Source organism: Phyllobates terribilis, unplaced genomic scaffold, assembly GCF_046119375.1.
Source record: "Phyllobates terribilis strain yellow unplaced genomic scaffold, ASM4611937v1 Scaffold_86__1_contigs__length_6382490, whole genome shotgun sequence".
NCBI classification, from domain to species: Eukaryota; Metazoa; Chordata; class Amphibia; order Anura; family Dendrobatidae; genus Phyllobates; species Phyllobates terribilis.
In genome coordinates this window covers 1,570,281-1,587,115 of record NW_027362846.1, presented here as the reverse complement: position 1 = coordinate 1,587,115, position 16,835 = coordinate 1,570,281, and the positions used below count along the sequence as shown (strand labels likewise).

The following is a 16,835-nucleotide window of genomic DNA, read 5'->3' as shown; positions in this document are numbered from 1 at the left end:
TCCATGCTGTAGAATCTGCCGTACACTTCTGTTCTAGCAGTCAGACATTTCACTCTGCAAATCACAGGCTCAACATTGTGTAAAACTACCACCGTATATAAGAGCACTCAGAATAAAAACTAGCGGCATGCCGTGCACTGCCCACGTCATGTGCACGGGATACAGGACCTGCAGGACCTGGTACGGCCATTATAGTTGATAGATTAATGATACCTGTGCAGATGAAGGGAAAAAAAATATGTGCAACAACAGGAGGAGAAAGTCTCAAAATGTAATTTGAAGAGTGTAATAGAGAAATGGGAAACTTCTGGAGATGCAGATAAGTGGTACCAGGGCGAAACTTAAGTGCAGTCAGACAAGCCAATGGCCTGGTAACAGAGGCCAAGCAGAGCCGGGTATGTGGTAATACAAATGGGTGGTGGACTGAGTCGAGGTTTCGGTAATCATGGTGTAACAGACCGGGCAGACTGACTGGGCAGGAGAGAATTTCATGTTTTCTTGATTATAGCATCATTCAGAGAATTCCTGCTCCTAATTATTAAAAGGGGTTGTCCGCGACTATTTTATTTTTTTTCTACCATAGGCCTAAGAACTAAAAGGTAAGTATTTGCTAACTATATGCCTGTTGGGCCCGGTGCCGATCTCTGCCATTTCAGAGAGGTCACGTATCGCTCCTGACAGTGATTTTGCAGCTCCCTCTCTGCTCTGTTGATGGGGTATGACTGCCAATATCATGCTGACTTGACAGCTAGCTCCCTGCTGCCTAACTGCAGGGAGCCATCTGTCAATGAGAATGAAGTTGGCAGTCTCGCCTCATTGACAGAGCAGCCGGGAAGAGGAAGAGCTGTTCTGTTGACGTGAAGCAGCAGAATCGCTGTTAGGAGCAGTTCAGGAGTGAACAGAGCCGCCACAGGGTAGAACAGGCAGATAGTAAGCAATTACCTGCCTGTTAGTTCTTAGGCACATTGCATTTTTCTATCTCATCCTGTAGGAGTCACCTTCTCCTCAACAAAAAAGAGACACTGTGAAACCTACGCGTATCGATCACCAAAAGTTCTTAATCCTAGTATACAAATACATGTAGGGAGTTACAATTTATAAGTTCGACTGCCCCATCATATGGGCGTGTTGATAGTTCCTCACGCCCAATTTTTCAAAGTAAAGAAATTATAGGTTGTCGAAATAACAGAATAAAAACAAATAATATTGAAAAATTGAGATTAAAATAGCAAAAGAAAAGGTTATAATGTATAATATTATATAGAAAAAAAAAACCATGGTATATACACCTCTGATTATAATGCATGGAATATACACGTACAGACCAAAAGTTTGGACGCACCTTCTCATTTAAAGATTTTTCTGTATTTTCATGACTATGAAAATTGTACATTCACACTGAAGGCATCAAAACTATGAATTAACACATGTGGAATTATATACTTAACAAAAAAGTGTGAAACAACTGAAAATATGTCATATATTCTAGGTTCTTCAAAGTAGCCTCCTTTTGCTTTGATGACTGCTTTGCACACTCTTGGCATTCTCTTGATGAGCTTCAAGGGGTAGTCACCGGAAATGGTTTTCACTTCACAGGTGTGCCCTGTCAGGTTTAATAAGTGGGATTTCTTGCCTTATAAATGGGGTTGGGACCATCAGTTGTGTTGTGCAGAAGTCTGGTGGATACACAGCTGATAGTCCTCCTGAATAGACTGTTAGAATTTGTATTATGGCAAGAAAAAAGCAGCTAAGTAAAGGAAAACGAGAGGCCATTATTACTTTAAGAAATGAAGCTTTGCCATTATTTGTGACATGATAATAAATTGGATCCTTTCACTTCCTTTCTGTTTTTTTGCTCCACCTTGGAAACGGACAATCACACACACATCAAACTACACAAAACAATGGACCACATCCAATTATAGTCACAACAGCTTCCAAGAGACCATATAGTGTAAACCCGCACACAGGGAGACGCCACATAGTGACCATCACTCAAGAAACACAACACCAGATCCCAAAATACAGCACACAAGGAAGAGACAGTGCACAGGTGTGAACGACGTCAAATGATGCCACAAATACAAGACACAAATGCGGAAGGATGATATAGAACAGGGATGTTGGAAAGCGCAAATGGTGGGACACATGGCCACTGCTCCTGTTAGCACCACTAAGGGTACACAGAGGTTCATTTCACCGCACTCCCCATGCAATAGCATCCGGCCTATTTCTAGTATATATATATAATGCAAAATCAGATAAGAGGCAACAAAAATGAATTCTTGCAGCAGACTATAGATTATATTCTAAGCGTCCTGTTTCTCCAAAGAAATGATTAGTGTCTCTACACATCTCAGAGTCAGTTGTTTCTGACCGCAAAGAGAACATCTGTCTACTTTCCACTCATTCCAGGACCTTTCAGTAAAACTATATATACTGTATATGACTCGGATCCGGGCAATAGGGAAACGATGGGGGTAGTAGTGGCAGCCCGTTTCCGCGGCTCAGGGTGGTCAGACCAATGGTAGTCTGCTACGCACTATTGATAATGTCCGACTACGCCACCCGTGGATTGCGGTTATTAGGAACCGCCGCTGCAGGGCAGACCGCTGGGGCCGATGGTGGGTGCAGCTGAGGTGGTGTGACTCCCCACGGGAAGAGTGCAGCCCCAGGGCAGTGTAGTGGATGGAGGGAGTGATGGTGGTGAGAGTCCCAGTACGGGTAGTGCTGGAGGCGCGAAAGAGCACACAGACAACGTACTGCAGTCCAATGTCTTTTACTCACAGTTCATTTGGTTCGGGTCACTTCTGTCAGCAGTGACCGCCCGAGCCGTGCTGCGTCCACCAGGCGAGGGGCTCGGTCAACTCCCAGGCAGCTCAGGAGCATGGCACAGGACCCCCTTCAATCCTTTCTCTGGCCTGACTCACCAGTGACCCACTTTTGTCCGGTCGCCGCGGACCTGCGCAGGTAAACGTGGTCCCCGTTTCCCGCTGTCCTATATGGTGCCTTCCTAGCAGGTTTGATGAGGTGCTGCACCAATAAATAGTCACAGCCTACGGTCTTTGGCTGAGGGTTGTTTCTCCTCCACCAACTTGGGATCCGGTACCCTAAATCTGCCTGACCCTTCACCCTGGATTCTCATGGGTTCTTAGGGTCCCTTCCACCTTCTTGTTCCTGAGCCCTTCTGTTTTTCTCTGTCTCTTCTCCTTCTCTCCTGTTCTGTCTTCTCCTCCTTCCCTTGGCCTCTTCTCCAGGCCCACTTCTCCTTCTCCTCTCAGGCTCCGGCCTCTTCTCTAGGCCTGCCTCTGGAGCAGCACTCAGCCTGAGCTGCTGCTCCTTGTCAGCTCTCCTCTCAACCTCTTCTCACAGACTGAACGCTGATCTAAGATGGTGCCCACCTTTTATACCTCCCTCTAGCCATGAGCCCAGGTGACCAGCAACCAATGGGCTCCTTCCTACGCTCAGGAACCAACCCCTATCAGCCCCTACAGCACTGGGTGTTCCACCCCCCTCCCCACTCAAGTCAGGGACATAGTCGGTCGTGCCTGCACTTCTGTCTAGTGGGAGCACCGTTGAGCTGTCCCTCCGAAATGGGGTGTGTGTGCTGTATGCAGCTAACTGAGCCCTGGTCCATACTCCATCGTTACCCGGGAGTGGAATACCACACCTCTGGCGGAGGAGCAATACCCCTGTAGCGGCCGAGCCCTCGGGGCGCTACATATATATACTGTATATATATATATATATATATACACACATTATATAGTTATTACAAAAATTATTATAACATTCCCCCCTTTTGTAAATTTCAATATCACATCTCTGTAGACATCAGGGCTCTTGTTTTCTTATTACGGTTTTCACAGGACCCATCGGATTTCAGAGTCTTGTTTATTTTCGGGGAAGGTATAATGTTCAGAATCATTATCATCAGGTTCCATAGTCTCCATTCCTCGATACATAGTCTTTGTTATGGCAGAGTCAATAAGTCTTTGTGCGAGTCCTCTAATGCACAGTATAGCACAACAGCCACAAACAGGGAGTACACTGGCCACAATGGCCAGAGATATCAGCGCGGAAGTGACCTGGCCAGACCATTTCCCAAACTATCCTTCAATCCAGGAAGAAAAATTGTCAACATATCCAGAGTTCTCAGCCAGTTTATTAGATAGGGCAGTCAGTCCATCAAGGGCATTGGTGATGCTACCATCAGGAGCTGTAGTATTATTAGGGATGAAATTGCAACAAAATCCTCCAACATACTACATACATCTTCTCTTTCTGCTAAGAGGATGCCTAATGCCATTCTGTTCTACAAAGCCATGAGGGAAGTTGGTCCTAGCTGCTCAGCTATCCCTTTAGCTGCATCTCGAGTGTAATTAACAAATCTCTGTTGGTTGTAGTATATGTAGTTTATCCAGTCTACATTTTTATTTATTGTCACCCACCATATGATGGACTCCCACCCAGCTGCTACCTGGTTCCTAGCCTTATATTCGTTGGGCACTCCTCTGGGAACTCCAATGTCATCTATGTATACACTAAAATCTAAGGATTCTCGGGGGGTGTCACGCTTCTGTCTACTCCCACCACATACCTTTGACCATGTTCCTGTTGACAATAGGTGGAAGGGCATGACTAGCTGGATAACCGCACAATCCCTTTTAGAACCATACGGCAATCTGGCTGGTATTCTTTTGTCACCACATGACCACCATATGTCTTCTCTCAGGGAGGTCCGTTTTGACCATATGACTGAGCAGTTGGTGTTGTGGGAAACATTGATTAGTTCTCTACAAAAGTCGTCCTGGAGTTCGTCATGTCCGTTCCCAGGAAGACTGAAACAAGTATAGTTACCAGGATAAGCAATCACCTGTTGTTGGATATCTGTTTTTTTTAAGTGGGGGAAATAAAAGTGATAATGTTTTGCATTTTCTTTCCTTATCTGAGGGGACAGGAAGTTTTCCATATAGTTTAATTATGTACTGTAACCCTTCTGGGTCCTCCTGATCATGTAGGGGAAAAGGGACAGTACCTAGCTGTGGTCTGGCTGTTGCTCAAGCTACACAGTTTAGTTTGTTAAGGCTTTTTGCAGTATATCTAAGCAATTCTAACCATTCATTTTTCTCCTCATAGATTGTCTCTAGAGCTAGTTTATCTTCATAGATTAAGTTAGTGAACCCAACTGTGGGACCCATGGACTCCATTATGGTTCTTTCTGACATACTTTTCTTGGGGCGTGTTTTGGTATTATTCTGAACTTCTATGTAGAAATGTCCTATTGGGTCTGTTCCTGATGCATCAGATCCAATACCATATAACCTTTGGTCTCTCATCTTAGGTTTTTTTTAAGATTAATACTAATTTTGCTACAATCATCCTTTTTTGTGCAACGGGAAGTTTATTTTTTCCTAATGAGGAACCTGGATTTCAAATCTGTTTGGCCATAAATTTTATACCCATAGTCTTGGTTGTCCATCCAGCAAGGGACCAACTAGTAAACATTTGGACTCCCCTGTTATTTTGGTTTATAACACAAACATATTTTTCTGACCCAGTTAGTTTGGCAGCTTGTTCTCCATCTTCACGTCCTTTATATACAGTAACAGGCAGAAGTCCATCAAAAAGGTGACCGTCTGACCTACTTCGCAAGTGAGATTTAAATTATTAAATCCAAAACCTCTCCAACCCTCTGGACTTTCCCACCCTGCTGGATCTATTACCTTCCAATTTCCCATAACCATGTGTAGGATTCCCAAAATAACTGTCCCTAGTACATCTTTTTTTTCTTCTACTGCCTACCCTGTCTCTGTCCACCGGGAAAAGGGAAGTGGGTGTCTTCACCGGTTTGAGATGAATTCTCCCTTTTGGAGAACCCCCTTTGTAGCCGGGTTTATGCTTCAGGAGACTGGGTTTGTTCCCTGCCTAACTTTCCCTAGACTTCCGTCAACCCTTTTAATAGTGGGACAGATGTATCCGTGATGTGCGTTCAGCAATTTTGACAGCAGTGGGAGTGGTCAATAGGACTTGCTAAGGACCTTCCCACTTAGGCTGGTGCCAGTGTTTCTTCTTTATCACCTTCACAAGGACCCAGTCAGCACGTTTCACAACCTCAGGTTTCGGTAGCTGTTCTCCTGAGAAAAAATTAGGGGTAGAGACTTATTTGAGTGTTGTTATCTTAGCCAATTATTCTGCTAATGTACAGTCTGATTCCACATCTATTCTCTTGAAGGGTTTTCGCTGAGGTAACAGAAAGTAAGGTAACCAAATGTGTTGGAATAGGTGTAGGATTGGAGCAAAACCTTCAGTACAGTCAACATTGTCCCACCTGAGTGTATCATGACATGGGGTGTATTTATCTGGAAACAGAGAGACAACTTAACCCAGAGTTAGGTGATTTGGGTTCCAGTATCATCTCTATGCTGACGACACCCAATTATACACTTCTTCCCCTGACATCACCCCTACCTTAATACAAAATATCAAGGATTGTTTATCTGCTGTGTCTAATATAATGTCCTCCCTCTATCTTAAACTGAATCTCTCCAAAACTGAACTTCTGGTGTTTTCCCCCTCTACTAACCTAACTCTACCTAACATCGAAATTACCTTGGAGGGTTCAACCATAACTCTCAAGCAGCACGCCCGCTGCCTTGGGGTCATATTCGACACTAACCTCTCCTTTACTCCCTATATCTGATCACTCACTCGCTCTTGTCACCTGCATCTTAGAAACATCTCCAGAATCTGATCTTTTCTCACTTTTGAAGCTGTTAAAACTCTTACTGTCGCTCTTATTCACTCTCGTCTGGACCACTGCAACTCTCTTCTGATCGGTCTCCCTCTTACCAAAATTTCCTCTCTCCAATCTGTCCTGAATGCAGCAGCCAGGGTCGTATTTCTGTCCAGCCGCTTCACTGATGCCTCCACCTTGTGCCAGTCATTACACTGGTTACCCATTTGCTACAGGGTCCACTATAAACTCATTGCTCTCACCCACAAAGCTCTCCACAGTTCTGCACCACCTTATATCAACTCTCTTATCTCAGTCTATCGTCCTACACGTGCTCTCCGTTCCACAAATGACCTAAGTCTAACATCCCCCATAATCCGAACCTCGCACCTCCGTCTCCAAGACTTCTCTCGTGCTGCGCCAGTTCTCTGGAATGCTCTACCCCACACGAACCGATTGATGCCTAGCCTTGATGTCTTCAAGCGCGCCTTAAAATGTGACTCCGCAGCTCCAGGCGTCGGGCACAGCCACCACCGTCCTTGCGACCAGGGGACCGCAGAGAGTATCCGACCCATGCCCGGCATACTGGAGGATCTAGGCCCTGCACTCCGGTGCCTATCACACATATAGCCAACAACTATAAAAATCAATATCTATCATGAACACTGACATACAGACATTTAGCCAATATTATATAATAACTTGTGAAATGAGTCAATCAGGCATCTTAAGAGATTTGGTATAAGATATAACATGCCAGGTGACAATAACACTCAGGTGTATTCTACTTCAACACTTACGACAGACAATGTTTCCAATAATGGACAAGAAAGCAGGTGAGACAAAACTTTGAGTAGTTAGTAAAGTCGCATGCTGTAAATACTTTATGATCTTTACCATCTCTCCTGTGCTATGGCTCAATACTGCAGCATATCTAAAGAGGTTACTGGGCAATATATATTTGTTTTCTGCAGATACATATATGCCATCTTTGAAGATAGCACCTTTTATTACCCATGTAGTTTGTTCAGATTTTGGGGATGCTTGTTGCATCTCTTTGAGGATTTGTAGGTCAATAAGACTAGTCTCATGTAATGTCAGTATGTTGCGGTGGCTGCTTGTGCTGATAGGTGTTTCGGAGTGCTTTGGCCATCAGGACTTTATCCTGAGTTACTACTGCATATTCTGTGGCATTTGTGCCATCTGGGTTATTTTTTGTCTGTCAGGGCATTCTCGAAGAAAATGCCCAATCTTCCTGCAATGCCAACAAGATGTTTTGTCGCCCACTCCCCTACCTCTTCCTCTACCTCTCCCTTACCTCTGTAACCCTGTTCTTCATTCAAGTCTTTCTGTGTGAGGACAATATCACACCCATCCTGTATTACTAACACCAGTCCCTTTTTATCCTTCTTTTTGTCTTTATAATATTTTTCTGCATGTCGGCCATTTTCTCTCTTTCAGGCTTCACACAACCATATATTTGCACTTGTAAATCCAGACTTTTTTAATTTCTCACTGCACTTTCCTATTTCTTCCACCAAATTTTCACATTTCATCAAACTAAGTTTATCATCAAATCCAAACCCTTTCTCCCATCTGTCCCCATACTTTGCACATTCTGGGTGTATTTTATGGATATACTTCACATCGCCTTCCAGGGGTCCATTCTTCTGATAACACCATAAACATTCACATTCATGACCCTTACCTGAGACATCTCCCATGTTTAGAGTAAAACCCTTTGTAAGGACGTCTAATTTGACTATGGCCGTACAATGTTCAGGCTGATCTATATTAAGAGGACTATTATCTTTTGGATAATATCATTTTCCTTCTTCGATTTCACATATTTTCAGGTGTTTCACACTTTTTTGTTAAGTATATAATTCCACATGTGTTAATTCATAGTTTTGATGCCTTCAGTGTGAATGTACAATTTTCATAGTCACGAAAATACAGAAAAATCTTTAAATGAGAAGGTGTGTCCAAACTTTTGGTCTGTACTGTATGTGCACATGTTAAGTACTTTCTGCAGACATTTCTGCACCAAAAACGTCTTGTGGCAGGAAAAACACAACATAACATAAATTCGCACACTTTTACCATATTTTTTACTTGCATTCCCCCCCCCATGCATCTGATGAAAATCGCTGAATGGATTGACAGGCTGCAAATATAAAACTGCTTCTAATCTGCAAGGAAAAAAGAAGCAGCGTGTGCACGAGGCCTCAGGAATCTCATTCACTTTGTTGGTACGAGGAAATGCTGCAACAAATACTTAAATATGCCCAAACCCAAAGCTCTAATCTCTGGGGCTCCAGAGTGCAGAAGCAGTTAACCCCTTCCTGACAGGGCCAATTTCTGTTTTTGAACTTTAGTTTTTTCCTCCCCTTCTTCCCACAGCCATAACTTTTTTACTTTTCTGTCCACATAGACATATGAGGGCTTGTTTTTTGGGGGACGAATTGTAATTTTGATTGACACCATTGATTTTACCATTTTGTACTGGAAAACAGGAAACAAAAATTCCAAGTTCGGTGAAATTGAGAAATACACGCAATCTGACATAGTTTCTTGGAAATTATTTTTACAGTGTACATTTTGTGGTAAAAATGACCTTGCAGTGTGATTCTGCTCATCGGTACGATTACAGCGACACCAAACAAGTCCAGTTCTTTCATTATTTTACCGGTGAAAATGAATCAGAAGTTTGAAATAAAACCATTTTTGGGTTGTCGCCATTTTCCGAGACCCGTAACGTTTCTATATTTTTATTGATACCATTTTGGAATGGATATGACATTTTGATCACTTGTTACAGCATTTTTAGGGGTATTGCAGAAAATAATGTCATTTTGGCGTTTTTGAATATTTTTCTGTTTTATGGTGTTTACGAATCGTGTTGCTTGTGGTTATATTTTGATAGATCAGACTTTTCTGAATGCAGCGATATCGCATATGTGTATTTTTAAAATTTTTTAATATCTTTATTTTTAATGCAGGAAAATGGGGGCGATTGGAACTTTTATGTTGTTTTTTTTAAAATATCTTTTAAAACTTTTTAAAATAGCTTTTAACTTATAGCTTGTGCTATATACAGCGATGCCACAGTATTGCTGCAGTTAGTAAAAATCACGGTCTCCTTTGAAGCACGGCTATAGCCAGGATTTCAAGGGAGGTCCGTAATGGAGCACTGAGTTGTGCCATTATACAGTATGGAGCACTATGTGAGGCCCATTATACAGTATGGAGCACTATGCGAGACCATTATTCTGTATGGAGCACTATGTGTGGTCCATTATACAGTATGGAGCACTATGCGAGGCCATTATACTGTATGGAGGACTATCTGAGGCCCATTATACTGTATGGAGGACTATGTGGGGCCATTATACTGTATGGAGGACTATGTGGGGCCCATTATACTGTATGGAGGACTATGTGAGACCATTATTCTGTATGGAGCACTATGTGTGGTCCATTATACAGTATGGAGCACTATGCGAGGCCATTATACTGTATGGAAGACTATGCAAGGCCATTATACTGTATGGAGGACTATGCGGTGCCCATTATACTGTATGGAGGACTATGTGGGGCCATTACACTGTAGGAGGACTATCTGGGGCCATTATACTGTATGGAGGATTATGTGGGGCCATTATACTGTATGGAGGACTATGCGGGGCCCATTATACTCTATGGAGGACTATGTGAGGCCCATTATACAGTATGGAGCACTATGTGAGACCATTATACTGTATGGAGGACTATATGGGGCCATTATACTGCATGGAGGACTATGTGGGGCCATTATACTGTATGGAGGACTATGCGGAGCACATTATACTGTATGGAGGATTATGTGAGGCCCATTATACAGTATGGAGCACTATGTGAGACCATTATACTGTATGGAGGACTATGTGTGGTCCATTATACTGTATGGAGGACTATGCGAGGCCATTATACTGTATGGAGGACTATGCGAGGCCATTATACTGTATGGAGGACTATGCGGGGCCCATTAAACTGTATGGAGGACTATGTGGGGCCATTATATTGTATGGAGGACTATGTGGGGCCATTATACTGTATGGGAGATGACGCGCCCAGGGGATTGGGGGAGGGACGACTCGGCGCCCGGGCCTTAGTTGTTGTTTGCCTGACCTTGGGGAGGGGATGTCACGGTGGTGGGCTCCTGTGCCCGTACTCTGGGGTCACTCTTTAAAAAGGGAAAAAGAAGGGGGGGCGGGTTTGTGTGGGAAAAAGGGGAATATTCGTGACGCCACCTGTAGTTTCTGGTGAGGATCACCAGCGCTCCGGCAGTCCTCTGAGGCCGGTGTTAAGGCAGCTTAGCTGGTGCGGCTCCCCACAGGTGGAGCAGGGCCTCAGGGCAGCGTAGAGAAGAGAGAGTGAAGTAAAGCGTGCAGGGCCGCGGAGGAAAGAGCAGACAGAGACAGTAGTTGCAGTCATCCAAGTCTTTACTCACAGATTTGATCGTTCAGCTCAGAGCTTCTCTCTGCTGTCACACGGCGAGCTGCGGCCGCCAGGGTGGGGCTCAGCACACTCCAGGTAGTTCAGGAGCACTTGACAGGACCCCCGCTCTAGTGTGTCCCTCTCTTCTCCTACTTCACCTTCTCTCTCCTCCTCCCCACTGAGTCCCATATGGGTACTGCATTGTCCTTTTTGGGTAACCTGAAGCTCCCGGACCGACTGGGTGCCCTTCTTGGTGACTTGTGGTGAGAACGTGGTGTAAGGCCGGGTCCCTCTGCATAAACTCAGATTAGGGAATACAGGTGGCGACTCCGTCCGTATCCCCCTGGGATCCACATAAGCCTCCAGACTTTTCCTACAGAGATGTGAAGTGCAAAGTCAGATAATCGGGGACCGGTACCCCCTCTTGCGGCAGGGTCTCTCTGGCTGGGCCAGAATGAGGTATGCAGGTGGCAACTCCGCTCTGTCCGCACCCCCTGAGATCCTTTCGCCTTTGGAGCGAAAAGGATCCCCCCCTGAGATCCTTTCGCCTGTGGAGTGAAAGACCCACGACCAAAGACCTTGTTGCTAAAATGGCTTCTGATTATATATGTTTCTAGTTAAGTGCTGTAGATTAATGCTTCCTCCACCCTCACTCACTACTTGGTTCCCCCTTCAGAACTGGAGTGGTGTAGTGTTAAGTGTGTGGTTGGGGTCCTGTGCAGTACTCCATCCTTACCTAAGAGAGGAGATACCACACCTCATTCTGAGGTGCAGTACCCCTGTGGCGACTGAACCCTCAGGGGCGCCACAAAAGCAACGTAGGGCCCTGTTATACTGTATGGAGGATTATGTTGGGCCCATTATACTATATGGAGAACTATGTGGGGCTCATTATTCTGTATGGAGCACTGTGTGGCCATTATACTGTATGGAAAGCAATGTAGGGCCCTGTTATACTGTATGGAGCACTGTGTGGGGCCCATTATACTGTATGGAGCACTGTGTGGGGCCCATTATACTATATGGAGCACTGTGTGGGGCCCATTATACTGTATGGACCACTGTGTGGGGCCCATTATACTGTATGGAGCACTGTGTGGGGCCCATTATACTGTATGGAGCACTGTGTGGGGCCATTATACTGTATGGAGCAATATGTGGGGCCAGTATACTGTATGGAGCACTATGTGGGGCCCATTATACTGTAGAGAGCACTATGTGGGGCCCATTATACTGTATGGAGCACTATGTGGGGCCCATTATACTGTATGGAGCACTATGTGGGGCTCATTATACTGTATGGAGGACTATGTGGGGCCCATTATACTGTATGGAACACTGTGTGGGGCCCATTATACTGTATGGAGCACTGTGTGGGGCCATTATACTGTATGGAGCACTATGTGGGGCCATTATACTGTATGGAAAGCAATGTAGGGCCCTGTTATACTCTATGGAGCACTGTGTGGGGCCATTATACTGTATGGAGGACTATGCGAGGCCATTATTCTGTATGGAGTACTATGTGGGGCCCATTATTCTGTATGGAGGGCTATGTGAGACCATTACACTGTATGGAGGATTATATGGGGCCATTATACTGTATGTAGGACTATGTGGGGCCATTATACTGTATGGAGGACTATGTGGGGCCATTTACTGCATGGAGGACTATGTGGGGCCATTATACTGTATGGAGGACTATGCGGGGCCATTATACTGTATGGAGGACTATGTGGGGCCATTATTCTGCATGGAGGACTATGTGGGGCCATTATACTGTATGGAGGATTATGTGGGACCCATTATACTGTATGGAGGATTATGTGGGGCCATTATACTGTATGGAGGATTATGTGGGGCCCATTTTACTGTATGGAGCACTATGTGGGGCTCATTATTCTGTATGGAGCACTGTGTGGCCATTATACTGTATATAATAAGCAATGTAGGGCCCTGTTATTGTGACGCTCTAGCCCTCCCTGGGAAGGTGAACTCGGACGGCGGGCCTGTAGTTGTGGGGGATGTCATCGTGGCCTTGGCCCGGTCCGTGCCCAGGGCTGTCACATAAAAAATTATGGGCTTCTGGATGAGTGGTTGTTTGACTATGCCACCTGCGGTTTTTGGTGAGGGTCACCAGCGCTGCAGCAGTCTTCTGAGGCCGGTGTTCAGACAGCTCGAATGGTACGGCTACCCACAGGTGGAGCAAGGCCTCAGGGCAGCATAGAGAGAGAGAGAGCATGGAATAGAGCGTTGGCGGGTTCAGAGCTGCGGAGTAAGGAACAGACAGAGACAAAGGTTGAAGTCATCCAAGTCTTTACTCACAGGTGTAGTGGTTCAGCTCAGAGCTTCTCTCTGCTGTCACACGGCGTGTTGCGGCCACCAGGATGGGGTTCAGCACACTCCCAGTACTTCAGGTGCACTTGACAGGACCCCAAGCTCTAGTGTGTTCATCTCTTCTCTTACTTCTCCTTCTCCCTCCTTGTGTTCCCCACTGAGTTCCGTACAGGTACTGCGATGTCCTTTACGGGTTTCGTGTAGCCCCCGGACCGACTGGGTGCCCTTATTGGTGACTGGTGGTGAGAACTTGGTGTAAGGCCAGGTCCCTCTGGAAAAACACAGATTAGAGGATACAGGTGGCCACTCCGCTCCATCCGTATCCCCCTGGGATCCACATAAACCTCCGGACTTTTCTGACAGAGACGTGAAGTGCAAGGTCAGATAATCGGGGACCGGTACCCCCTCTTGCGGCAGGGTCTCTCTGACTAGGCCAGAATGAGGTATGCAGGTGGCAACTCCGCTCTGTCCGCACCCCCTGAGATCCTTTCGCCTGTGGAGCCTATCTCCTCTGTTCCCCTCCTGGGCCTTCTTGTGTGGACTAAGACTGGGAACAGAGCTGGCTATAACTCAACTCTGCCCCAATCCCCAGTCTCGAAGCCTGAGACCGGGAATCACAGAATCCTAGAACAGCTGCCGCTTGTACTGACTAACCACTCCAGGGAACTGCGACCAAAGACCCGGTATTAAAGATGGCATCTGTTTATATATGATTCTATTAAAGTGCTTCCTCCACCCTCACTCACTACTTGGTTCACCCTTACTTTGGTTCCCCCCAACTCCTCCATTCATTCCCAGGGTTGCACTATGGTGCTTTAGATCCCCGTCCTGAACTGGAGTGGTGTAGTGTTGTGTGCGTGGCAGGGGTCCTGTGTAGTACTCCATCCTTACCTTGGAGAGGAGATACCACACCTCGGTCTGAGGTGCAGTACCCCTGTGGCGACTGAACCCTGAGGGGCGCCAAATTCCCCCCCGGTGAAACACAGCATGTCCGCGGGCTGCAATAGAGTAAATACATGGTATATTTCAGACTTCAAAAATTTTTAAATGCTTTTGTAAACAACAGAAACAATCTTCCCATTATGGGAGGCATTTTTCTTAAACGTTGCAGATTAAATATATATTAAGACATTATATAAATATAGAAAAACAGTAGAAATTCTTGTGCAAGTGCAGGCTCAGCAGCATGAGGGACCTGTCCAAAGAAAACCCTCCATGTAGGGCCTGGAGTACCCGCAGGGCATGGCGATCCTCAGTTGGACCTCCAATGGTGCCACCCAGACAGGTTTTTGTTCTGAGGTCTGTTGTTGCACATATAAAACCAATAGGGAGCACCTGAATAGGTGCAAACTATTTACAATCCAGTCTGTTGACTGCTCACCGTCCGCTGGCATAACGTCTTTTCAAAATGAACGGCAACAAGGAGAACAAAAGAAAAAACAAAAACAAGGAAATTCAGCCGCCGGGGCCGCATTACAGGTGGTATCCCCACCCGGGGTATAGCTCATGCTTTCCCACTGATCCTGACCGGTCACTTGTGGGAACGCGCGGAGAGGGGTCTTCCTTAAACACCCGGCGTACCTCCAGGGCGTACCACCCGCGCACCCCGTGGTGGCGGGTGTAGGAGACCAAGTCTCCTGGGTATAGGTTGCGGTCAAGGTCTCCTTCCTCCAGATGGGGCTCCACGTCCCGCCTATTTACAAACACGTCTTGAGTGAACTGGGGGCTGCGGATAAAGTCCCATCCCGCCTCCTGGTGGAATCTGACTATGAGTCCTTCCTCCCGGGGGCTGAAGCGGGAGGCCTGCGCCTGGCGGGCTTGGGCCTTAGCGGCTTTTGACCACACCTCCAGCTGCTCGCAGCGGACCCTCTGTGCATGCCATTCTCGCTCTAGCTGGAGGAGCTCATGCCGGCAATACTCCTCCCGCTGTTGAGCCTCAGCTTGGGTCTCCCGAGGAAACCTCATTAGATCCCCCCCCCGGTTGTCCCATCTAAACCCCTCTCCCTTTGGGCTTGTAACCGGGGGTGCTGGTAACGGTGTTAGCGGGGGCCGCTGTTGGTCCTCCATCTTGGCGGACCAGTCCGGGTTGGTGTGTGAGTACACCCAGGCGAGGGCAGGTGGTGACGGCTCCGGGAGTGTGAGGGGCAGCAGGCTTCCGGAGGCTGCGACAGCTTGGGCTTCAGGGTCCGGGGTTAGTAGCTGCTCCCAAACGGTAGCGCCCGGGGATGGAGGTGGCGGCAGGAAGTCTAGGAGGAGGTTGACGCACTTGGCGCCCGGGGCAGGGGTTGTTTCCTTACCCGCTCCTGGGCTGGATGCGGCCTCCTGGTCTTGTTCCATTTCCGCCGGGGCTGGAGTATCGCTGACAGGGCGCGGAACCTCCGGGTGTCGGGCTGCAAGCTTCTCCCACATCTCCTTCCTCCATTCCTCGACTGCTCTCCGCTGGGCCTCTTCCACTCTCCGGGTCAAGTTCTGCGTCTCGCCGCGGAGGAACTCGGCCTCCTCCGGTGCTAATCGAATGCTGTATCCCTCCAGGGTGAGGAAGGTGGTTGGCGGTGGGCCAGCGGCGGAGGGTGATTCCTGGTCTCCTTCCATTGCGGCCTCCAGGTGTGGTCTGTCTAGACTTGCTCGAACCACGCCTTGTCTCCCTCTCTCTCTCCTTCTCTTTCAGGGGCGGCTCAATGGCTGCTTGCAGACGGGCATTCCCTGGGACGTCCCATCTGTTTTGATGGACACATCCATGCGGACAGTCTCTGTAGCAAGGGGCGGTCTGTATTTTTGGCGCCATTTGAGAACCTTGCCCACGATGGGAGGTCTTAAGAGGTTGTTGTTTTCCCTGCACATAGTGGCGTCCGTTCTTCTTGGGCGGGCGCCACATGGAATGTGGAAATACAGTCTTTAGAAAGGCGCACAGTACCCGTTGGCAATGGGTATAGACTTCTGCCGTTGCCACGGGCACGAAATCCTGCTGACTACGCCAAGTTGTGACGCTCTAGCCCTCCCTGGGAGGGTGAACTCGGACGGCGGGCCTGTAGTTGTGGGGGATGTCGTCGTGGCCTTGGCCTGGTCCGTGCCCAGGGCTGTCACATAAAAAATTATGGGCTTCTGGATGAGTGGTTGTTTGACTACGCCACCTGCGGTTTCTGGTGAGGGTCACCAGCGCTGTGGCAGTCCTCTGAGGCCGGTGTTCAGACAGCTCAGATGGTACGGCTACCCACAGGTGGAGCAAGGCCTCAGGGAAGCATAGAGAGAGAGAGAGCGTGGAATAGAGCGTTGGCGGGTGCAG

The 16,835-nt window shown here is 47.1% G+C and overlaps 1 protein-coding gene across 1 annotated transcript in view; it reads right to left on the bottom strand.

The window, feature by feature from the left end:
- The window catches only part of LOC141197697 (uncharacterized), a 38,091-nt gene extending 21,947 nt beyond the window's left edge, over positions 1 to 16,144 (bottom strand). The window contains exon 1 of the mRNA XM_073662785.1: positions 15,850 to 16,144. Coding sequence (XP_073518886.1) covers positions 15,850 to 16,144 — 295 coding nt within the window. The remainder of the gene's footprint in view (positions 1 to 15,849) is intronic.
- Between the last annotated feature and the right edge of the window lie 691 nt (positions 16,145 to 16,835).